Raw genomic sequence first — 24,727 nt, 5'->3', positions numbered from 1 at the left:
GCATGAACTGTGGTGTAAGTTGCACACATGGCTTGGATCCTGCATTGCTGTGGCTGTAGCAAAGGCTGGCAGCTGCTGTTCTGATTTGACCCCTAGCCTGGGAACTTTCATATGCTGAGGGCGCGGCACTAAAAAAGCAAAAAAAAAAAAAAAAAAAAAAAAAAAAAAAAAATCAATTTAAGGATGAAGTTCAAAAAACCTCCAAGAAAACAGAATAAAAAGACATCCTAGGGTGTTCCCTGGCACAACAGGCTGGGCAGTGTCTCTGCATTGCCAAGGCTGCAGGTTTGACCCCTGGGCTGGCACAGGGGGTCAGATCCGGCATTACTGCAGCTGCAGCATAGGCTACAATGGTGGCTTGGATGTGATCCTGGCCAAGGAACTCCATATGCCTTGGGGCAGACAAAAAAAATAAAAAAAGACATACTGGGTCCAGAAAGTCTAACAATCTACTAATAGAGTTGCAGAAACAGAGCAGAAAAGAGGGTTTTGTCAAGGAATACATAAGACATCCTCAGAACTGAAGTATTTATGTCTCTGGCTTGAAAGGGCCCAATGAGCACCAAAAATGATAGGGGTTGGGGGTAAGGTCTATAGTAGAGCTAAGCATGGGTAAATTTCAGAAAACTAGAAACAAAGAAAGAATCCTAAAGAGAAAAACCAGGTTCCATAAAAAGGACTGGGATTCAGAATGGCTTCAGACTTCTTAACAGCAATACTGGAATAATGCTCTGAAAGCTGTGCATTCATGATTTCCAATTCTGAACTCCATAAAGAATCAGAGATTAGATTAATTGTGAAGGTGGAAGAATGACACGAAAGAGCTAAAAACATTATCTTGGCATTTATCCCCCTTTAGGAAGTGAAGTAAAATAAGATAATGAACCAAAGAGTGGGAAAATAAGACATGGAATCCAGATAACCAAGGAATCCCCAAGTCAGAGGTGTGTGGCAGGAGCAGAGGATAACCGGCCCCGATTGGAAGGAGGACGGAGGACTTCCAACGGGGAACAAGCATGGGATATGTTAATTTGCACAGATACACAGAAAATCAGTAAAATGAAAAACGAATACTATTATACCTCAGGAAAGAAAAGGGGATACTGAGGAAAAAAAGACACAGGGCTCTATTTGGCTTAGCAGGAAACAGCACTGAAATAGCCATAAAACTATAAATCCTGATTATTGATTTAAATAGTTACTGGGTGACAGGAAGAAGTCAAGTCGGAGGGTTATACGGGAGGGAGTCGGGAGTCTGAAAAAAGTTGTTTTTGTTATAAAACTTTCACTATTACCTGTGTTTTTAGTGTGCATGTGTTAATTTGAGGGAAAAAAAATAAACTAAACCTTTCTTTTCCTTAAACTAACTTCTTTTTCTTAATAGGGAGGAAACAGAAAATGCCATACATCAAGGAAAAAGAATTTATTATTCTATGAATAAGTAAGACTCAAGTCTTACTTGACTAAGTCACACTGTTCTCAAAATTAAAACCATAAATCACACTACGCATTCTTGCTGAATACAATAAAATTAATGAGAAATCTAAGCTTTAACATTGTTTATGCACCATTAGACTTGAGGAATGAATACACCTTTTGGAAGTCATACTGTCATCACTATGCTAAGTATATTTTAGAGGATCAGGAAGGAATTTAACATACAAGAAGGGAAACAATTACTGTTTTTCCTTCAACTAAGAGCTAATTCTTCCTAGCCATTTCAACTTCCTTGGAGTAGCCTCTGCCTTCCATTGATTTACCTCGGTCAGGATATCAGCAGGAACTCCAGTAGCCATTAAGATAGTGCAAAGCTGCTGCAGTAAGCCACACTGGAACATAGCTTTTTGGCAGCTACTGGTAGCACCGGGAGGGTTGTTAGGAGATACCAGTACACGAACAAGCTGTGAAAAAAAAAAAAGAACACAAATTGGTCTTTTAAAAATGTAAAAAGTCTTCAGATAATTGAACAGAAAATCTCTATGAAGGATTCCCTCACCTGCTCAGCCAGACCTAGGAGCGCTTTCCTCCAGGCTCTCATAGCCATATGTTACAGTACTTCTCACTTTATGCTGTTTGCTTAAGTTTACCTCCTTTAGGTGACTGTCAACTCCCAAAGAGCGGAAACTGCCTCAGTCTTTTTTGTATTCCAAACAACAAGTGCAGTACTTGTAACACAGTCCATATTCAATGAATGAATGAGTAAGTAACAGGATGGTATGTTTCTTATGGAAGTGAGAATGAACAACCTAATCATAAAGCAGGTCTGAAAACAGAATGGCCTCAAGTGTGATAAAACTCCCCATAAACTGGAAATATTTACAGAGAGGCTAAAATGAATGAACAACTAGAGACATGACTGAAGATTTGTGCGTTAGGCAAGGGGCTGACCTCGATGACTGTTAATGTTAATTAAATTCCTAAGATTCTATAATGCTAGGATTAGTTTGATCTTCAACAAGAAATTTCAGAGACACGAAAAATGTCATCCCAGGAGTTCCTGTTGTGGCACAGTGGAAACAAATCCAACTAAGAACCAAGAGGTTGCAGGTTCGATCCGTGGCCTCGCTCAGGGGGCTAAGGATCCGGTGTTGCCGTGAGCTGTGTGGTAGGTTGCCGACGAGGCTCAGATCTGGCGTTGCTGCAGCTGTGGCGCAGGCCTGCAGCTACAGCTCCAATTTGACCCCTAGCCTGGGAACCTCCATATGCCTCGGGTGCGGCCCTAAAAAGATGCACCAAAAAAACAAAAAACAAAAAACAAAAGTCATCCCCAGAAAGTGTTCAGTTACATCTTCAAAATAATTATATATATATTTTACATTTTAAAACTAGAGTTATATATACATATCTATGTGTACAAAATCTTATATATCAAGATCAAATGATATATTTACAGTATACTTTATTAATCACAAAGTGCGATACAAATGTTACCCATTGTTTTATAGTACATATACAGAAGTAATCAATAATATAACAGAGGAGACTAAAAACAATTTTATTGCTATGGGTAGTACATATCATAGATGATCACTTCACTAAGAAAGGGGACTTTTTTGTGGGGGGAGATAAAACATGAAAAATAAAATGGGTATAGAAAGTGCTATTTTAACTGTCGGTAAATAAAAAGGTGTCCAGCAATCACTAGATTTTGTGAAGAAAAAAAAAAAAAAACAAAACAGGAGTTCCCGTCGTGGTGCAGTGGTTAACGAATCCGACTAGGAACCATGAGGTTGCAGGTTCGGTCCCTGGCCTTGCTCAGTGGGTTAACGATCCGGCGTTGCCGTGAGCTGTGGTGTAGGTTGCAGAGGCGGCTCGGATCCCGCGTTGCTGTGGTTCTGGCGTAGGCCGGTGGCTACAGCTCTGATTCAACCCCTAGCCTGGGAACCTCCATATGCCGCGGGAGCGGCCCAAGAAATGGCAAAAAGGCAAAAAGGCAAAAAAACCAAACCAAAACAAAACAAAAAAAACAAAAAACCAAAAAAACCAAAAAACAAAAAAAACTCTATTAGTAGTTCCAGCAGTGAATTATGAAGAATTAGAAGAGTTAATGTTTCTATGTTGGTGATAGAAGATTTGGGTAATTAATTGATACCACAGGACGGAGGCTGCAGGACTACACTTTGGTTCCTGTACTTGGGCCTTTCTAGTTAAGACTTCTGTGGCTTTTTTTTTTTTTTTTTTTTTTTTTTTTTTTAAATTGCCATTCCTGCTTTTTAAAAAATATAGGCATACCTCAGAAATATTGTGAGTTCTCCTCCAGACCACTACAATAAAGCAAATATGGCAATAAAGTAAGTCACACAAACTTTCTGGTTTCCCAGTACATATAAAAGTTATGTTTACAGTACACTGCAGTCTAGACTACACTGCAGCCTATTATGTGTGCAACAGCATTAAGGTGTATCAATGGACATAATTTAAAAAAACACCTTACTATTAAATAGTGCTGACCATCACTTGAGCCTTCGGCAAGTCATAATCTTTTTGTTGGTAGAGTTTGATGTTAACAGCTGCTGGCTGATAAGGGTGGTGTTTGCTGAAGGCTCAGATGTCTGTGGCAACTTCTTAAAATAATGAAGTTTACTGCATCAGTTTTCTTTTCCTTTCACAATTCTCTGTAGTATGCAACGCTGTTTGAGAGCATTTTAGCATTTTACCCACACTTCTTTTTTTTTTTAAATTTTGGGTCACACCTGTGGCATAAGGAGGTTCCAGGCTAGGGGTTAAAATGGAGCTGCAGCTGCTGGCCACACCACTGTCAGCAATGCCAGATCCAAGCCGTATCTGCAACCTTACACCACAGCTTGTGGCAGCACCGGATCCTTAACCCACTGAGTGAGGCCAGGGATTGTACCCACATCCTCATGGATACTAGTTGGGTCCTTACTGCTGAGTCACATGGGAACTCTGTACCCACACTTCTTTTAAAACTGGTGTTGGAGTACCCGTTGTGGCTCAGCAAAAATGAATGTGACTAGGAACCATGAGGTTTTGGGTTCGATCCCTGGCCTTGCTCAGTGGGTTAAGGAACCGGCATTGCCATGAGCTGTGGTGTAGGTGGCAGACACAGCTTGGATCTGGCATTGCTGTGGCTGTGGCGTAGGCCAGTGGCTACAGCTCCGATTATAGACCCCTAGCCTGGAAACCTCCATATACCATGGGTGCGGCCCTAAAAAACAAACAAACGAACAAAAAAACACCTGGTGTCAATCCTCTCAAGCCCTGCCACTGCTTTATCAATTAAGTTTTTGTAATATCCTTTGTTATCATTTCAACAATTTTCAGAATATCTTCACCAGCAGTAGACTCCAGTTCAAGAAACTTTCTTTGCTCATCCATAATAAGCAACTCCACATCAACTCAAGTTTTATCATAAACTATAGCAATTCAGTCCCATCTCCAGGATCCACTTCAAATTCTAGTTCTCTTGCCATTTCCACCACTTCCTCAATTACTTGTTCTACTGAAGTCTTAAATCCCTCAAAGTCACCCATGAGGGTTGGAATCAGCTTCTTCCAATCTCCTGTTAATGTTCATATTTTGACCTTCTCCCATAAATCTCAAATGTTATTCATTTTCCAGGTTTTCAATTCTCCAGTACCATCAGAGGAATCACTATGTATGGCAGTGATAGCCTTACGAAATATATTTCTTAAATAATACGAGTTGTAAGTCAAAAGGACTCCTTGATCCATAGGCTACAGAATGGATGTTGTGTTAATAGGCATGAAAACAACATGAATTTCCTTGTTTACCTCTGTCAGAGCTCTTGGGTGACCAAGTGCGTTATCAATGAGCAGTAATACTTTGAAAGGAGTCTTTTTTTCCTGAGCAGCAGGTCTCTCCAGTGGGCTGAAAATATTCAGTAAACTATGTCGTAAACAGATGTGCTGTCACCCAGGCTTTGATATCCCATTTACAGAGCACAGACAGAGAAGATTTAGCATCTAATTCTTAAGAGCCATAAGGTTTTGGAACGGTACACGAGCACTGGCCTTAAAATTACTAGCTGCATTAGCCCCTAACATGAAAGTCAGCCTGTCCTTTGAAGCTTTGAAGCCAGGCACTGATGCCTCTCTAGCTATGAAAGTCCTAGATAGCATCTTCTTCCAACAATAGAAGGCTATTCTCATCTACACTGGGAATCTGTTGTTTAGTATAGCTAAAATTATCTTAGCTAGATCTTTTGGATAATTTTTTTTTTCCTTTTTTTTTTTTGGTCTTTTTGCCATTTCTTGGGCCGCTCCCACAGCATATGGAGGTTCCCAGGCTAGGGGTCCAATCAGAGCTGTAGCCACTGGCCTATGGGATCCAAGCCTTGTCTGCAGCCTACACCACAGCTCACAGCAACGTCGGATCCTTAACCCACTAAGCAAGGTCAGGGATCGAACCCGCAACCTCATGGTTCCTAGTCAGATTCGTTAACCACTGAGCCACGATGGGAACTCTGATCTTTTGGATAATTTGCTGCAGCTTCTACATCAGCACTTGGCTACTTCACCCTGTACTTTTTTGTTATGAAGATGCCTTCTTTCCCTTTCCTTAAACCTCATGAATCAACCCCCACTGGCTTCAAACTTTTCTCCTGCAGCTTCTTCACCTTTTTCAGCCTTCACAGAAGTGAGGAGAGTTTGGGCCTTGTTCTGGATTAGGCTTATGGCTTAAGAGAATGTTGTAGCTGGTTTGATCATTTATCTAACAAAACTTTCTCCACATTAGCAATAAGGCTGTTTTGCTTTCTTATCATTCATGTGCACACTGGAGCAGGAGTTATAATTTCCTTCAATAACTCTTCCTCTGCATTCACTGGCTAACTGGGGCAAGAGCCTTAGCTTTTAGCCCATGTAGGCTTTCAACATGCTTTCCTCACTAAGCTTAACCACTTCTAGATTCTGATTTAAAATGAGAAACCTGAGTTCCAGTTGTGGTGCAATGGAAACAAATCGACTAGTTACCATGATTACATCAAAGATCACTGATCGCAGATCACCATAACAAATATAATAACAATGAGAAGGTTTGAAATATTGTAAGAATTACCAAAATGTGACGCAGAGACATGAAGTGAGCAAATGCTGTTGAAAAACTGGTGCTGATAGACTTGCTTTACATACAGTTGCCATAAACTTTCTATTTGTAAAAAATGCAATTATCTGCAAAGCACAATAAAGTGAAGTGCAATAAAATAAAGTATGCTTGTATTTAAAGCAAATGCCCAGGTATGTGTCATTTCTCCCATAAATCTTTCTTTCTTTCTTTTTTTTTGGCTGTGCTTGCAACACAGGGAAGTTCCTGGGGAAGGGATCAAACCCAGTGACCGGAGCTGCTGTAATGATAATACTAGATTCTTCACCCACCGTGCTGCAAGGGAATTCCTCCCATAAGTATTTCTATATGCTTAACTGATAAAGATTTTTTAAAAATATAATCATTATGCCATTATTATACCTAACAAAATCAACAAAAATTCCTTAATATCATCCAATAGCAGTCAGATATCTTTAATGATGTAAATAAAGTAATTACAAAATTTCTAAATAACAGAGAAGTAGGAGGAATGGCTGAAGAAAGAGGTAACACTTTGAAGAAAATATATGAAGATCTAATAACATTCAAATATGTAAAATACTACAAGGAAAAGACCTATATTTTTCCAGGGGGTACAACTAGGGGAAGTTTGTACAAGTTGTATCAAGGTAGGTTTGACCCATTATATGGATTAAGTTTTTAATAATTAGAACTATCCATTAACGAGAACTTACTGTATACCACAGGAAAATCTACTCGATAGTCTATAATAACTTACATGGGAAAATATATGTGTGACTGATTCACTTTGCTGTACACCTGAAACTAATACAACATTGTAGGTCAGCTGTACTCCAATAAAATAAAAAAAAAGTTTCCTGCATGTGGTGAAAAAATACATACATAAATAAAATGTAGAATGAAAAAAAAAAAGGGGACTACCCAACAATGAAAAGAGTCTCATAAGGCAATGGGCTTTCTGAAAGTCATTGGGAATTATCAGTCCAAAAAAATGGTACATAAAGGATTCCTGAAGGTAGAACTAGTCATCAACTTATATTCCCAGGAAAAAAGTTAAGTGTTTCCCAACTAAAAAAATTCTTCAAAAAAGATGCTTTCCCAAATTTAATTTACAAAATTTGAATGAACAATCCTCAAGGATCAATTTCAATTTTTAGTGGTTTAAAATTCCATCATAATTACAACTGTGATGATGAATAATTCCAACTAGGATATACCTATCCAAATAGGATATCTGTCATCACTTATGATGCATTTTCATTTGGCGCAAAAGAGAGGACTTGAAATATAAGCAACCAAAATAAAGCTATCCAGAAAGAGCACTCTAATAGGTTGAAAAGCGGAAGAAAACCTGTGCCCTGTGAAATCATGAATATAGCAACTACTCAATCTTTGAGATAAAGAATGTACTAGAGTGAATTAAACTGTTTCTTTCTTTCTTTCTTTTTTTTTTTTTTGTCTTTTTAGGGTTGCACCCGTGGCATATGGAGGTTCCCAGGCTAGGAGTCAAATCAGAGGTGTAGCTGCCAGCCTATGCCACAGCCATAGCAACTCCGTATCTGAGCCAAGTCTGTGACCTACACCACAGCTCATGGCAATGCCAGATCCTTAACCCACTGGGCGAGGCCAGGGATCAAACCTGCATCCTCATGGATATTAGTCAGATTTGTTTCTGCTAAGCCACCACAGGAACTCCAAACTGGGACATTTTTGAAGTAAAAGAAAACATTATTAGTAATTACAAAATGAATACTGGCCCGGAAAACTGGGGCATATGGTCACCCCAATTATCAATCAACCCTCTGAGGGCAACTCCCAGAGCATGCAACAATATGCAGATTCTAATTATCAATCTGATTAACCGTCTAGTTTTGAGGAACACAACTTCAGAGGTGCAAACACAGTTCAGGGACACTCAAAGACCCACAAGAATCACTAGTCAGTAAATGAGGAGATCAGTACAAACTTAAGGGTTTGGAGAAGGGGAATTCAATGAAGGGTTAAATAAGTAAAATACTTCAGGAACTTCATAATTTTCTCTAATGGAGAATTCATTTGGACTCTTACTATCTTCACTTTTACGATCTATTACCACAAAGCTTTCACCATAAAGCTTAAATAAAATTACATGCAATTTGTGAATTTAACTTGTATTACACTTAAAATTCTAGACTATTGGAGTTCCTGTTGTGGTGTAGTGGAAATGATCTGACTAGGAACCATGAGGTTGCGGGTTCCATCCCTGACCTCGCTCAGTTAAGGATCTGGCGTTGCCGTGAGCTGTGGTGTAGGTCGCAGATTCAACTTGGATTCTGCATTGCTGTGGCTGTGGTACAGGCCAGCACCTGTAGCTCCAATTTGACCTCTAGCCTGGGAATTTCCATATGCTGCAGGTGTGACCCTAGAAACAAAACAAAAAAAACTCCCGACTATTAAGTCTTTGGGGTTGGAACATTACCATTCATTTCCAAGCATCCAGTGCCTGGCTCTTAGTAAATGTTTACTGAATGAATTTCTCTGTTGAACTTAATATTCTGAATATTAAAATTTATGATATTAGAGCCCTAAATGAAGAAGGTAGATTTTAAAAATTCAACTCAACAAGATAATCTAGGAGTTCCCATTCTGGCACAGTGGAAACAACTCCGACCAGGAACCATGAGGTTTCCGGTTCGATCCCTGGCTTCACTCAATGGGTTAAGGATCTGGGGTTGCTGTGAGCTGTGGTGGTTGCAGATGTGGCATGGATCTGGCATTGCTGTGGCTATGGTGTAAGCCGGCAGCTACAGCTCTGATTAGACCGCTAGCCTGGAAACCTCCATATGCAATGGGTATGGCCCTAAAAGGACAAAACAAAAACAAAAACAAAAACACCCCCCAAAACAAAAAACAAGCTTACCTCTTGTATTCTAGTGCAAAACCTCTCAGGAAACTCTGTTTGGATTTGCTTTACAATAATCCCTCAGGGCAAGAGGGGAGGAAATAAAAGATGAAGTAAAATTGCCATATGTTAATAATTATTGAAACTGAGTGATGAGTGTGTGTGAAGAGCTCTGAGTATAACTGCAAATCTCCATGCTAAAAGTTTTCTTTTTAAGCCTATGTGAAACCAACTGAACATCCTGGATTTATCATACATAAGCCATTCTTTTCTTCGAAAGGATCGCTGTCAAAATTCTTGCTGCATTTATGGCAAAGACACCATACCTGTAGCATTAGGTGCAGATTAGTCACCTTCTGTGCAGACCAACCAGAATTTTCATCTCCAACTTCAAACCAAGGTTTCATACGTTGAATATATGAGCCCTCTTTAAAAAAATTTTGATTGGAATTGTTGTTTTTTAATAAGTTTTGGAGCAAAATCAGACAATCTTCCACTACTATACCTGGGAAAAGAATGAAAATGTAAATGTTAAAGCTGATAAACCTGAAGGAAAACTCAATCTCCAAACATTTTATTTTATTAATTAAAAGTTTTTTCTTTTTCACCTGTACCCACAGTATGTGGAAGTTCTTGGGCCAGGGATTGAACTTCTGAGCTGGAGCTGTGACTACACAGCAGCTGCAGCACCAGCTCCTTAACCAGCGATGCTGGGCCCGGGATCGAACCAGTGCTTCCACAGAGACAAGCCAGATCATTAACCTACCACACCACAGCAGGAATTCAACCTCCAAACATTTTAAAAAGAAACATCTCCAGAGTTCCCTGGTGGCTCAGCAGATTAAGGATGTGGCATTATTATCATTTTCAAAGCTCAGGTCACTGCTGTTATGCAGGTTTGATCCCTAGCCCAAGAACTTCCGCATGTCATGGGCGTGGCCAAAAAAAAAAAAAAAAAAAAAAAGGAAAAAAGAAAAATCTGCATGCTCTAAGAAGCATTTCTTCAGTACATAGGGCAATGAACCTTTTCTTTCTTATTCCCCAAGTACCTCTTGACTTGTATTTTCAACTAACCATCAACCTTAGTAACTCACATTTTTTTCCTTCATATCCAGTTTACAGATCATTTCTTCAGAAATGATTAGCAAAATCCAATGACTAGGTTAGGATCACCAGCTACATGCTCTCACAGTAGCCTGCTCCTTTTATTATTATGTGCTATCTGTCTTCTCCACTAGACTGTAATTCATGAAGACAGGACCTTGTGAATGTCCTACTTACTTCTGTTATCTTCAGCAGATACAGAGACAAGATATCAAATGTATACACATGGTAGGTCACTACTAAGTATTTGTTGAATGAATCAATCATATCTTATTTAATCTCTAAGAAACAACTGACATTGTTGTCTCTATGTCTTTTACTTGAAACTTCTCTTCGTTTCTAAAATACTAAACACTCCCTCCTGGTTTTCATTATAGATGTCTGGCCACCTCTCGGCTTTCTAACCAATGAGCTCCATCGTTTCCTCTGCAAAGCATATGACTAACGCTGGATGCTCACAGCTAGCAGGTCCTCTGTGTAGTACATCCACACTTTTGCTCCTACTTGTTGAGCTGCATGATTATACAAACGAATTGCTTTTTAAAAATTGGCAGACTTCATTTTTCAGAGCAGCTTTCAGTTGACAAAAAAAATCGGGCAACACATAAAAGGAATTCCCATATACTCTCTCCGTTTCTACTGCTATTACCATTTAGCACTAGTGCTGTACATTCCGTTAGACTGATGAAAGAATATTAATATATTATTAATTCAAGGTCATAGTTTACATTAGGGTTCACTCTTTGTGTTGTACAGTTTATAGGTTTCAACATATGTATAATTTCATGAACCCACCATCACAGTATCATACAGAATAGTTTTACTGCTCTAAAATCCTATGTTCCACCTATTCATTCCTTTTTCTGCCTACCCCTCAATCCCTGGCACTGATCTTTTTACTGTCTTACATGGTTCTGCCTTTTCTGGATGTCATATAGTGGAGTCATAGAGTATGTAGCCTCTCCAGAGCTGCTTGTTTCACACAGCAATATATATTTAGGGTTCCTTCATGATTTTCGTGGCTTTATAACTTTTTATTGTTAAATAATATTCTATTGTCTGGATGTACCACAGTTTGTTTATCCATTCACCTACTGGAGGACATCTTGGATCCCTCCAAGTTTTGGCAATTATGAAAAAAGATGCCATGGATATTGTATGCAGGATTTTATGTGGATATGTTTTCCATTCATATGGGTAAATATCAAGGAGTGTAATTGTTGGATCATATGTCATGAGTATGTTTACCTTGGTAAAAACCATACAATGTCTTCCAAAGTCACTGTACCATTTTGCATTCCCACCAGTAATCCATGAGAATTCCCATAGCTCCATATTCTCTCTGGCTTTTGGTGTTGTTAGTGTTACAAATTTTTGCCTAATAGGTGTATAGTGATATCTGTTTTAATTTTCATCTCTCTAATGACACATGATAGTCAGTATCTTTTCATATGCTATTTACCATTCATATAATTTCTTTTTCTTTTTTTGTCTTTTCTAGGGCTGCACCCGCAGCATATGGAGGTTCCCAGGCTAGGGGTCCAATCAGAGATACAGCTGCTGGCCTACGCCAGAGCCACAGCAATGCGGGATCCGAGCCGTGTCTGCCACCCACACCACAGATCACAGCAATGCCGGATCCTTAACTGATCGAGGCCAGAGATCGAATCCACAACCTTGTGGTTCCTAGTCAGATTTGTTAACCATTGAGCCATGACAGGAACTCCTATATATTTTCTTTAGTGATATGTCTGCTCAGATCTTTTCTGCATTTTTCAATTGGGTTGTTTATTTATTGTTGAACTTTAAGAATTATTTGTATATTTTGGATACGAGTCCTTTTTCAGATGTACTTTGCAAATATTTCCTTTGAGTCTGTGCTTTATCTTTGCATTCTCCAACAGTGTCCTTTACAGAGAAATTTTCAATTTAGTGAAGTGCCACTTATCAATTTTCTCTTTCACGGGTCATGCTTTTTGTATTGTATCTAAGAGTAAATTATTTTTGCTCATTGAGGCTCAGGCCATCTGGCTGTTTCATCTATTATCACTCCCTCCATTCCGGTTTTATAACAAATTCATGGTCACTACTCTTTGTTCACTGAAAACACTGGCATTTCAGTCAAAGTCTTGTTTCTCTCTTCATGTTCTGTGGTCACTCTTGACTCCAATTTCAATGACGAACCATCTAATACTTGGATCCCTCAGTTCCTTGGCCTCATTTTCAGGGACAGTCCTTACTCCATCACTAAAACCTCACAGCTTTCCAGCTTAAGTATTCCAATGGATCTGTTATATGGTTTCCTTGAGACTTTCAACCCATCTTTCTTGTTTTTAGAAACCCCTTCTGTCTTTACCTCCTTTCTTATCTAGTTTATTAGCACATTCCTTCACTTCTTCCACCCTATAGACAATTTTCCGAGCTCTCGGGTCTTACTGTCTTTTGATGGAACCCTCTTGGAAGAGGCATAACCTGTCAAAAACTATAAAGCATCCATCCTCCCTCAGGGAAGCCTCTCTCAATATCTAACAAAACAACAAAAAAAGTACAACGTCCTCATTTCTCCCTTCAATTGCATTCCTGAGAAGCTGTTAATTCAGCAAGGACAAAAGGAATCTCTTCAAATCAGTCTCTTCATACCGTACCTCCATCACTATTCCCCTCCTCAGTAATAATGTCCAGTAGTCTCTCAAAAGCATTTTCAAAAGCAACAATTTTCTGGATTGCTCCATTGTTTCTTGTTAGTGCCTGCAGTAGTAAGACACCCTTATGGAGAAGAAGATAATGTTTAGTGTGATATAATTTTTTATAAGACATTTAAAAATTACTTTAAAAACGACAGAGTTTTAGAAGTGGCAGGAATTTCACATGTTCAATTCCTTCACTTTATGGATAGGAAAACAGGGACAGAGAAGGGGAGCAACTTGCCTCCCTATGCTATGAAGATCTGAGAGGGACAGACCCTTGACTAGAATCCACGTCTACAAATTCCTAATTCGGTTCTCTCTTCACCGTATAATACACATGTACAACAATTCTTGCATATCCATCAATCATTTACGTATCTTTCACTGTAGTCTGAGAGTTGAACATGACTATATTTGTCTCAATAATGCTTCTGTACATGCATCACAACAGTAATAGGAAATTGTGAAATCAATAATATAAATCAGTAAACCCCACCAGATTCTAGGAGAGAAAGTTCTGGCATTCTTATCATTATCTGGCCTTCAAATTCCCAAAACTTGATTCTAAGTTGATAGAGAAAAAGAAGGATGAGAATTCATGCCTTATAAATAGCATGTCTAGTATGAGACAATTATCCGTATTTCTTTAAAAAATTTTTTAATTACAGCTGATTTTCAATGTTCCGTCAATTTCTGCTACATAGCAGTAACCCAGTTTATACACACACACACTCTCTTTCTCATATCATCTTCTATCCTCAGTACTCTTTGCTTCTGATTTTGTTTCTCTCATCTCCTGCTGAGCTTGATTTAATTTATATATTCTGCAATGTCTTTATCATTCAAGAAAAACCCACTGCTAGCCATTTCTGCTTATTTCACTATCAAACAAGTTTTTTACAAGTCTCTAAGAGCCTAACAATACCATAATGGTCAAAGAGACAGAAAATACTTAGTAAAAAAAGGAGACATTACTCAGATGAAGAGGAACAGCAGCTAGGTAGTTCAAAAGTTCCAGAGAGGCAAATTAGCTATTGCCTGTCAGTACTGGGCAAATAAGTATTCATATAAGACCAAAAATGCCCACAGTCTTATTGTGCTTTTCCTACTCACTCTGCTGACAGTCCAGTCTCAGCATTAAGATGAGATAGAGGAGTTCCCGTTGTGGCCCAGTGGAAACGAATCCAACTAGGAACATGAGGTTGTGGGTTTGATCCCTAGCCTTGCTCACTGGGTTGAGGATCCGGCGTTGCTTGACTGGTGTAGGTCACAGACATGGCTCAGATCTGGCATTGCTGTGGCTGTGGCATAGGCTGGCAGCTGTAGCTCCATTCGACCTCTAGCCTGGGAACCTCCATATGCTCCAGGTGCAGCCCTAAAAAGAAAAAAAAAAAAAAAAAAGATGAGATAGAAAGCAAAAGTGGTCATTTTTACATGTCAAATTCTCCTACTTAATGCTAACTTGAGTTTAACTGCCTACAAAGGGAGGAAAGGAATACAGTGAAAGAACACTGAGACTATGTGTTAGATACAGCAGGTTTTTTAAAGGGTTGTCCAACTTAATAGTTGTGCACCTTTAAGCAAATAACAAATTTTGAGTCTTATTATACCCATATGTAAAACAAGGATGATGTTTCTGGTAGAGAGTTTTCACAAGGACTAAAAGAAATAAAATAACTTCTGTAGAATCTAAGTTCTCAATACATTTCAGTTTCTTTTCCCTGACTATGAAGAGATATATTCCTCTAATCAAAGATATCCACTAAAATGTTATTAAAAATGAAAGCATACTCATTGGTCATTGAAAGTGTAAGTGGGCTCCAACTCCTTAAAAACTGGTAATTAGGAGTCCTCATCGTGGCTCAGCAGAAATGAATCTGACCAGCATCCATGAGGACACAGGTTCAACCCCTGACCTTGCTCAGTGGGTCAGAGATCCAGTGTTGCTGTAAGCTATGGTGTAGGTCACAGATACGGCTTGGATCTGGCATTGCTGTGGCTGTGGTGCAGGCCAGCACCTACAGCTCCGATTCGACCCCTATCCTGGGAAGCTCCATGTACTGCGGGTGCAGCCCTAAAAACACACACCCACACATACACAAAAAAACCTGGTAATTAAAAGGCTTTATCTATATATTTTCCCTTTCATGTATGACTTGTAATTCACGATAATAAAATCCACTGGTTGATGAAGCAAAGTCCTTCTCTGAGGAAGATTACAACTGAATAAATGTAAAAGAATGACAGAATTATAGAAATCATCATTTTGAAACTCTTAACAAAATAACTGATTCAGGTAATGATTATTAATGAATGATCAGATATAATCAATGAGAGAGAACTTTACAATGGAGGGTTCTGGTTGTCACCACCTGAATCAAACCCACTGATGACTACCCGTGAGACAGTCAGTTATTACATTTCCTGATGTATTGCAAAATTAAGTACACTGTATCACCTAGGAAATATCAAAGCAAAGAGGTGAAATAGAACCTAATCAAGCCCTTTAGAAAGTTAACAGATATTAATAATCAAATGTAATAAGAGAATCTTTGAAGAAACTAACTATAAAAGACATTTATGAGACAACTAGGAATCTTGAATACAGAATGGTTATTTTATTTAAACTGAGGGCTAAGACATCACTAGCAAAGAACTTGGTTTCTTTGAGTCTTGGGCTTCTCAGTATAAATAGGAAAATTTATGAATTAGCTTGATAAAATCCTTAGGCCCAAATATTAATTTTAAGAATTCTTCCAATTGCTCTCTAAAATATTATAGATACTAGTCAGATTTGTTTAGCCACTGAGTCACAATGGGAACTTCTCTCTAAAGTATTATGGTTTTGATCAAGTTATAGATTAATAGAGAAAAATGTTCAAGCAACAAAACAATACTGGACAATACAAAATAATCAAATATATATGCAAATATGAAAATAAATCAGAATGAAAAATTAACTCCAGAGCAAATCATGCTCTATAGTTAGAGATTACAAAAAAAATCTTTTGAAATATGTATTCAATTAAATAAGGGTAACGAAGTTCCTGTCATGGCTCAGTGGTTAAGGAACCCAACTAATATCCATGAGGACTCGGGTTCCATCCTTGACCTCGCTCAGTGGGTTAGGGATCCAGTGTTGCTGTGAGCTGTGGTATAGGTCGCAAACATGGCTCAGATCTGGCGTTGCTGTGGCTGTGGTGTAGGCCTGGAGCTGTAGCTCTGATTTGACTCCTAGCCTGGGAACCTCTATATGCCGTAGATGCAGACCTGAAAAGCAAAAAAAAAAAAAAAAAAAAAAAAAAGAAGTAAAAAAAAATAAATACATAAATAAGGGTAAGGATTCCAAATGTGACTTGGTTAAGTTTATGTAGTTCAATGACTGGGGATGTTTCCTCTGCTCTTTCTGGAGGAGAATTTGCTGTGAGTACAACCTGTCAGAAAAGGATGGAAGAAATCCTAAACTTCAAATTTGAATAACAAAATCATTTACCTAAGCCAAAACACTGAATAGAGAGGAAACAAAGAAATAATGTGGCCTTGTATATAACATTAAAAGATCTAAAAGACTGGCCATTACCCCAACTTTCCAAAGTTGATTCCTTATGACTATGAATAAGCATTAACAAAGATTTCATTTGCAAAGAGAGGAAAAAAGCTGCATATTCTTAGACTTTTTTTTTCAAATTTAACTTACATCATTACGTATAACTTCCCTGGAATCTGCTAATAAATCCATCAATCTTGAAACACCTAGAACATATAACCATGTGAGAAACACTGGCAAATCAAAAATATAAATAGTGATTCAAATTATAAACAATTTATTAACACATCGTTTCAGTCCCCCTCCTTAGGAATGATCCTCACTTTTAAATCAAAAAAATATAAGGAAGATGAGTCACTTACCCATGGGACTGACTAAAATAATCTGCTGTACTTGAGGCCCTAGCTGTTTTAAAAGAGAAGTAAGAAGCTTCACACCAGGCCAGCGAACATGGAAATCAAACTCCTACAAACATAAGAATTTAAAATATTTAACATTTGTAATTCACATTTTCAAGAAAAAAATTATTTTCAACTAGTAGCGAGGGGTCAAAAATTATAAACAAAAATAGTTTAGCAATCTAAACAAAATAATCAAAGAAATAAAAAGCAGGAGTTCCCACTGTAATGCAGCAGGTTAAGGATCCGGCTCTGTCTCTGGGTTTCGATCCCTGGCCCAGGAACTTCTATATGCCATGGGTGTGGCAAAAAAACCAGAACAAACAAAACCCCAAAAATAGCAATAAAAAGAAAAGAGTTAATATAGATTGATCAAACTGATTAAACTGTTATTGACTAGATATAACACTAACATTTTACAACATTCCATTTGTAAAAATGGATATAAGCAGACAGTATTTTAAGAAATTATATAATCTTAAAACACATATGAATCTCTTGCAATGATACAAAAAATTTCCCTGTCTTAAAAAGGTATATATATGTTGCTTCCTCAATATCACTCAAAAAGGCAACAAAAGAAGCTTACTGAAATGACAAAAATGGCAAGGTTCTTTACTTACCTCCAATAAAGATAAGAGAAGAGTGACATTTTCTTGCTGCTTAATGAAAATTTCTGTAAACTGGCTTCCCAAATCCTCGCTCTGTCTTGTAGAGTTTTCTTCTGTAATAGTCAAAGACAAAGTACTTGAATATGATGCTTTGTTATTTTAAAGTATGCTTTTTGTTGAAGAAGCTAAGCAGAAATGATAATTTTCTTGGAACAGTGTGGCTGGAAGTGATATCAAAATTATGCTGGAAAGACATATCTTTAAAATAACTTTCAATGTCATTTAAATACATGTTTATTCTTTAAATGTCTAAATATGATATTCAAAGAAAGTATATTTATTTATTTTTTGGTTGTACCTGCGATACTGGAAAGTTCCCGGGCCAGGGACTGAACATGTGCCACAGCTGTACCAGAGCCACAGCAGTGACAACACCTGATTAATCTGCTGAGCCACAAGGGAGCTCCTTCAAAGAAAATATATTTAGATTTTCACATTTTCTCCAGGTCACTTTTAATTTCACTTCTAATAAAATACAAGGGAATTACTGGACTGATGGAAATATACGATATGTGATGGTGGCTATGCTACTGTATACATTTGCCCAAACACATAGGATTATATAACTCCAAAGAATAAATTTTAATAATATGTAAATTATATCTCAAAATCCTCTCCCCCTAAAACACTACTGAACACAAAATCCTTTCTGAAAAAGAAAAAGAAAAATGGAGTTACTGTTGTGGCTCAGTGGGTTGGGGACCTGACGTTGTTTCTGTGAGGATGTGGGTTTGATCCCTGGCCTTGCTAATTGGGTTAAGGATCTGGTGTTGCCATGGCTGTGGTGTAGGTAGGCCTCAGCTGCAGCTCCAATTCAACCTTTGGCCCAGGAACCTCCATATGACACAGGTGCCGCAATTAAAAAAAAAAAAATCCTTTCTGACTCTTAATGTTACTGTGCTAAATAATTGTAAAATTAAGCCAATTATCTGAAGATACTTTAGTATCTTTTTCAAAAAATTAACAGATATATCATATAAAGTTATTTGTTAGTAAAACCAGAATTTGATATTTTTCACTTATTCTTTAAAAGATTTTGTATTTTTCCTTAAGACTTAAAAGTCTTTAGATTAAGCTATTTGTTGTTTCAATGTACTTTGTCAAAAATATAAAGGATCACTAAAAACTGAAGCAACAATTGCCAAAGCATATTATCATTTAAAATCCACCTACACTATAAATGCACTTAAGAGATGGCAAATCCTCTACTCCCCATTCCCTCACCCATTCCAGACACAGCTAACTGTTTTCCACATACCTCTTCAGGCAGTGACTATAAACCAATGGAGTGGGCAGTAAAGAACAAATATATTTATTACCCCTCAAATTGTTCTTTTTTAAATGTGAGATTTTAATATTAATATACTTAAGACATGGAAAAAAAACCAGCAGATGACAAAAAAAGCAAGGCGATCCAACAGTGACAGTGATAATGTCATGTAAAATTATTTGTAGAGAAGAGACCAAATGTAGAAAAGAACTGTTTTATATTCTAGTTATTAATATAACCTAATATACTTGCACATTGACTAATGTGCTAGGTTTATCCTCCAGAAACTCTAAGAAATATTTCTTTTATCATTTCTTACACCTCAGTAAAAGTACTGACTGTTTCTGAACCTTAAAACTACATTGCTTAAAAAGAAAAAAATACTTTTAAACGGACTAGTCTGGTTGTGCTAAGAATAAGAAGATAATGTCAAAGAAAGAGGGAAATAATAGGGAGACCAAATAGGAGGCAATAATCAAAGTAGTGGTGAAAATGGCTTAGACAGTGGTCATAATTCTTTCTTCTTTTTGTCTTTTGCCTTTTTAGGGCCTCACCTGCGGCATATGGAGGTTCCCAGGCTAGGGGTCTAATCGGAGCTGTGGCTGCGGGCCTATACCACAGCCACAGTAACGCAGGATCCGAGCCGCATCTGTGACCTACACCACAGCTCACGGCAATGCCGGATCCTTAACCCACTGAGCAAGGCCAGGGATCGAACCTGCAACCTCATGGTTCCTAGTAGGATTCATTAACCACTGAGCCATGACGGGAATTCTGACAGTGGTCATAATTCTTATGACAACATAAGGAACAGGATTTATTGATATATTGCTTAGATGGCTGTGAGAAGGGGAAAAAAAAGGAAGAGTAATTCTAAGGTTTTAGCTTAAAGAACTAGAAAGATGGCATCACTATTTACTGAGACTGGAAATACTGTGGAAGAAGCAAGTTGAGAGTATAGAAAGGATCAGAAGTTTAGTTTTGGATGTGTTCAAAACACCTAAAAATTTGAGTGGAGATATCAATTAAGTAAGCAGTTGGATAAACAAAAGCATAGCTGCCAGTGGATAGGTTTAGGCTGAACATACACATGTTAACATGTGGTAAACATAAAAATGATATTTAAAGTTATAAGACTGGATGATAAATGGCATCTAAAAAAACTTACAGCTGGAGTTCTCTGGTGGTGCGGGGGGTTAAGGATCTGTCATTGTCACGGTTATGGTGTGGGTTCAATGGGAACCTCCGTATGCCACTAGCATAACCAAAAAAACCCAAAAAAACAAAAAACCCCACTTACAGCTAACATCATGCTAAATGGCAAAAGACTGAACACTTCCACTTAGGATCAGGAAAGAGGCAAGGATATCCACCTTCATCAATTCTAGTCAACAACATACTGAAGCTCTTAGTGCCACTGGGCAGAAAAAAGAAATAAAAGGCATACAGATTGGAAAGGAAGAATTAAAACGTATTTACAGATGACATGTTTGTCTATGTAGAAAACCCTATGGAATCTACCAAAATACTCTAAGTGAGTTTAGCAAAGTTATGGGATAAAAAATCAATATAGAAAATTAATTGCATTTCTATATACTGGTGATGAACAATTAGAAACTAAAATTTTAAAAACAGCACCAATTAAAACAGCATCAAAAAGTATTAAAGACTTAGGGAAATGTTTGATAAAAGATGTATAATACCTATACTTTGAAAACTCAAAAATGGTGCTGAGAGAAATTAAAGACTTAAATAAGATATATTTTGTGTTCTTGTATTAGAGGCATAATATTGTTAAAATGTCAGTTTGCCCCCAAATCAATCTGTAGATTTAAGAGCCTCAGTCAAAATCTCAGTCACCTTTTTAAAGTAAAAATTGAAAAACTGATTCCAAAATTGAAATGGGAGTGCAAAGGACCAAAAAGAGCCAAAATAATTTTGAAAAAGAACAAAGCTGAAGAACTTACACCACGTAATTTCAAGATTTATTATAAAGGTGTCATGTAGGCAAAGCAACAGACATAGAGATCAATAGAATAATAAGACCAGATAGAGACTATTAGCTCATAGACCTAATATAAAAGAGCTAAAACTATTAACTTTTTTGGTTGTGCCCATGGCATGTGGAAGCTCTCAGGCCAGAGATCTAACGCATGCCACAGCAGCGACCCGAGCCTCTGCAGTGACAATGACAACCCACCGCACCACATGAGAACCCCAAAGACCCAAATTCTTAGACTTTTTTTTTTTTTTTTTTGGTCATGCCTGGAGCATGCAGAAGTTCCTGGGGCCAGAGATCAAACCTGTGCCACAGCAGTGACAATGCCAAATCCTTAACCACCAGGCTATCAGGGAACTTCTAAAACTTTTACAAGAAAACACAGGAGAGAGTCTTAGTGATTTTACATTTGGCAAAGATTTAATAAAAAGGAGAAAAAAGGCCCAAATTATTTAAGGAAAAAAACTGATAAAAATAGATTTATCAGAATTAAAAATTTTGCTCTTCAAAATACAATGTTAGGAAAATAAAAAGCTAAGTCACAGACTGGGAGAAAGCATTTGTGAAATATATATCACAAGGACTTATATCTAAAATATATAGGAGTTCCCATCGTGGCGCAGTGGTTAACGAATCCGACTAGGAACCACAAGGTTGTGGGTTCAGTCCCTGGCCTTGCTCAGTGGGTTAAGGATCTGGTGTTGCCGTGAGCTGTGGTATAGGTTGCAGACGCGGCTCGGATCCTGTGTTGCTGTGGCTCTGGCATAGGGTGGTGGCTGCAGCTTAGATTAGACCCCTAGCCTGGGAAACTCCATATGCCGCAGGAGCGGCCCTAGAAGAGGCAAATAAATAAATAAATAAATAAATAAATAAATAAATAAAATATATAGAGAACGCTCACAACTCAAGTATCAGAAGACAATGCAGTAAAAAAATGAACAAAGAATCTGAATATTTCTTCACCAAAGAAAAAAGGTAAATGAAAGACAAATAATCACATGAAAAATTGTTCAATGAAATTATTCATTATGAAGATACAAATTAAAACCACCATGAGATCCTAATTCACACCTATTATACCAGCTAAAATTTAAAAGGCTGACTATGTCAAGTACTGGAGAGGATGTGGAGGAGCTGGAATTTGCATATACCACCAGCGGAAATGTAAAATGGTATAACTACTTTGAAAAATAGTTTGGCAGTTTCTTATAAAGTTAAACATATACCTACTATATCACTTAGCCATTCTATTCCAAGGTATTTACTCAAGAGAAATGAAAACATATGTCCACAAAAAGACTTGTACATAGACGCTTTATGTGCTTTAACAGCTAAAAACTGGAAACAACCCAAATGCCCACTAATAGGGGAATGGATTAACAAATTATCATATATTCATATAAAAAAAGTTACTCAGCAATACAAAGGACTACACTATTGATATACACCACGAATGAAACTCAGAATAATTATGCTGCATGAGAGAAGCCAGATGAAAAAAACAAAAACAAAAACAAAAAACCCAAAAGACAAAAAAGAGTATGTACTGTATAATCTCACTTACATAAAATTCTACAAAAATGCAAGGTAAGCTATATAAAGCTAGGTCTGTGACTGAATGGGAGCTAGGAGGAGGGCTAGATCGCAAATAAGCACAAGGAAACTTAGATATGTGTTCATTATTTTGGTGGTGGTGGTGATGATGGGTTTCATGGGTTTCTACATGTGTCAAACTCATTAAACTGTACACTTATATATATATATAGTTACATTTCAACTGTAATAAAATAAAGCTCTGTGTGTGTGGGTGGGGGGGAATCCAAGTGGAGACATCAAGTAAGTATTTGAATGTACAAATATGGACATTGGTGGAGAGGCCTGGGTTGGACGTATTTTTAGAGGGGCAAGCATATAGACAGTACCTGAAGTCACAAGCCTAGATGAGATCACCAAAGGAAAGAACAGACAAGGAAAGATATCTGTGCCTGGGGACATTCCAATGTTAAGTGGCAAGAGCCACAAGAAAGAAAGCAGCCAAGGTGACAAAGAAAGAGTAGCCCAATGAGACAGGAAGAAAATCAGGGGACGGTAGAGACTGAGAAACAAGTGAAGAAGTGTTTCAAGCAGACAGGAGCAATTAGTACTGACAGGTCAAGTACTATCTCTCAATTTAACCTGCCTGAGAAATGAAGCAGTATTGCTAACACAGGCAGAAGTAATTTGTTTATATACAGAATGATCTGGATATGGAAGAGTCAAATACTTTCCTGAGAGGTGGCAAATATAGTAAAAAGAAAGATGCTCACAAAAGTTTCTGCGTTAGACCAATTAAACCTGGATTCATCCATTTACATGACTACCTGTATTCATCCAGTCACAATACTTTGGGCAGACAGCCCAACTATATCAAGCCTCAGTTTCTTTACTTGTAAAATGGAAATAACATTCTTTCATACAGGGTTTTCTTGGAGGATTCAAAATAGGTAAAACATCTAGCATGGGGCCTGGTGAAAAATAAGTGCTCAATAATAGTAACACCATCACCATCATAGTCATTGTCCTCCCCATCATCATCAGCAGCATCGTCATCCCTAACACAGGATTTCTCAAGCTTGGCACACTGACAACCATGTGGTGGGAGGCTCCCTATGCACTGCGGGGTGTTTAGCAGCATCCCTGGCTCAAATCCTGAGGTGCTGTGACTGTGGTGTAGGCTGGCAGCTACAACTCCAACTAGACCCCATAGCCTGGGAATTCCATATGCCCTGTGGCCGTAAAAAAAACAAACAAACCAAAAAACCAACTCTCCAGACATTGACAAATGTCCTCCAGGAGATGGGGTGGGAGATGGGGGGTGCAAACTGTCCTTAAGAACTATAGTCCTAAGATTTATGACACAAATTATATATCTACATGTTACTATCCAGTTTTAAAATTATACAGAATATAACAATCTTCTTTTGATGATTCAAAAAAAATTTAGATTCTTGTAAGGTTATCATTAATGAGTATTATCACAAAAATGCAAAAGATGTTTTAAAAAAAGTGAACTATTCTTACCTATAAACAAATCCTGTTATTGATATTTTACCTCATATTCATCTCTTTCTCATAAAAGTTATATACAATCCACCAAAATAAGTAGTTGAGTTTATGATTGTTTGGATGCTGAATAAAAATAAATTTGATGCATTTTCTTGTCTTTTAGGGCTGCACCCGAGGCATATGCAAGTGCCCAGGCTAGGGGTCCCATGGAAGCTGCAGCTGCTGGCCTACACCACAGCCACAGCAATGGGGGATCCGGGTTGCATCTGTGACCTACACCATAGCTCACGGCAATACCAGATCCTTAACCCATTGATTGAGGCCAGGGATCGAATTTGTGCCCACATGGATTCTAGTCAGATTTGTTTCTGCTGAGCCATGATGGGAACTCTTTGCATTTCTTTTTAACATGAACAAACTATTAGGGTTTTTTCTTCTTCTTTGCTTTTTTTGGCCACCCTGTGACATGGGGAATTCCTGGCCAGGGATCAGATTCGAGCTGTAGTTGTGACCTATACTGCATCTGCGGCAATGACAGATCCTTTAACCTACTGTGCTGGGCTGGGGATCAAGCCT

The 24,727-nt window shown here is 37.9% G+C and overlaps 1 protein-coding gene across 1 annotated transcript in view; it reads right to left on the bottom strand.

Moving 5' to 3' along the window:
• Positions 1-24,727, bottom strand: part of USO1 (USO1 vesicle transport factor) — an 87,632-nt gene that overhangs the window by 27,156 nt on the left and 35,749 nt on the right. The window contains 6 exon segments of the mRNA XM_005666762.3: positions 1,761-1,901; positions 9,757-9,935; positions 13,180-13,300; positions 16,919-16,974; positions 17,131-17,233; positions 17,790-17,890. Coding sequence (XP_005666819.2) covers positions 1,761-1,901; positions 9,757-9,935; positions 13,180-13,300; positions 16,919-16,974; positions 17,131-17,233; positions 17,790-17,890 — 701 coding nt within the window.

This window comes from Sus scrofa, chromosome 8 (assembly GCF_000003025.6).
Source record: "Sus scrofa isolate TJ Tabasco breed Duroc chromosome 8, Sscrofa11.1, whole genome shotgun sequence".
Lineage (NCBI taxonomy): Eukaryota > Metazoa > Chordata > Mammalia > Artiodactyla > Suidae > Sus > Sus scrofa.
Note: the sequence above shows the minus strand (reverse complement) of the source record. Positions and strands in the feature narration are given on the sequence as shown.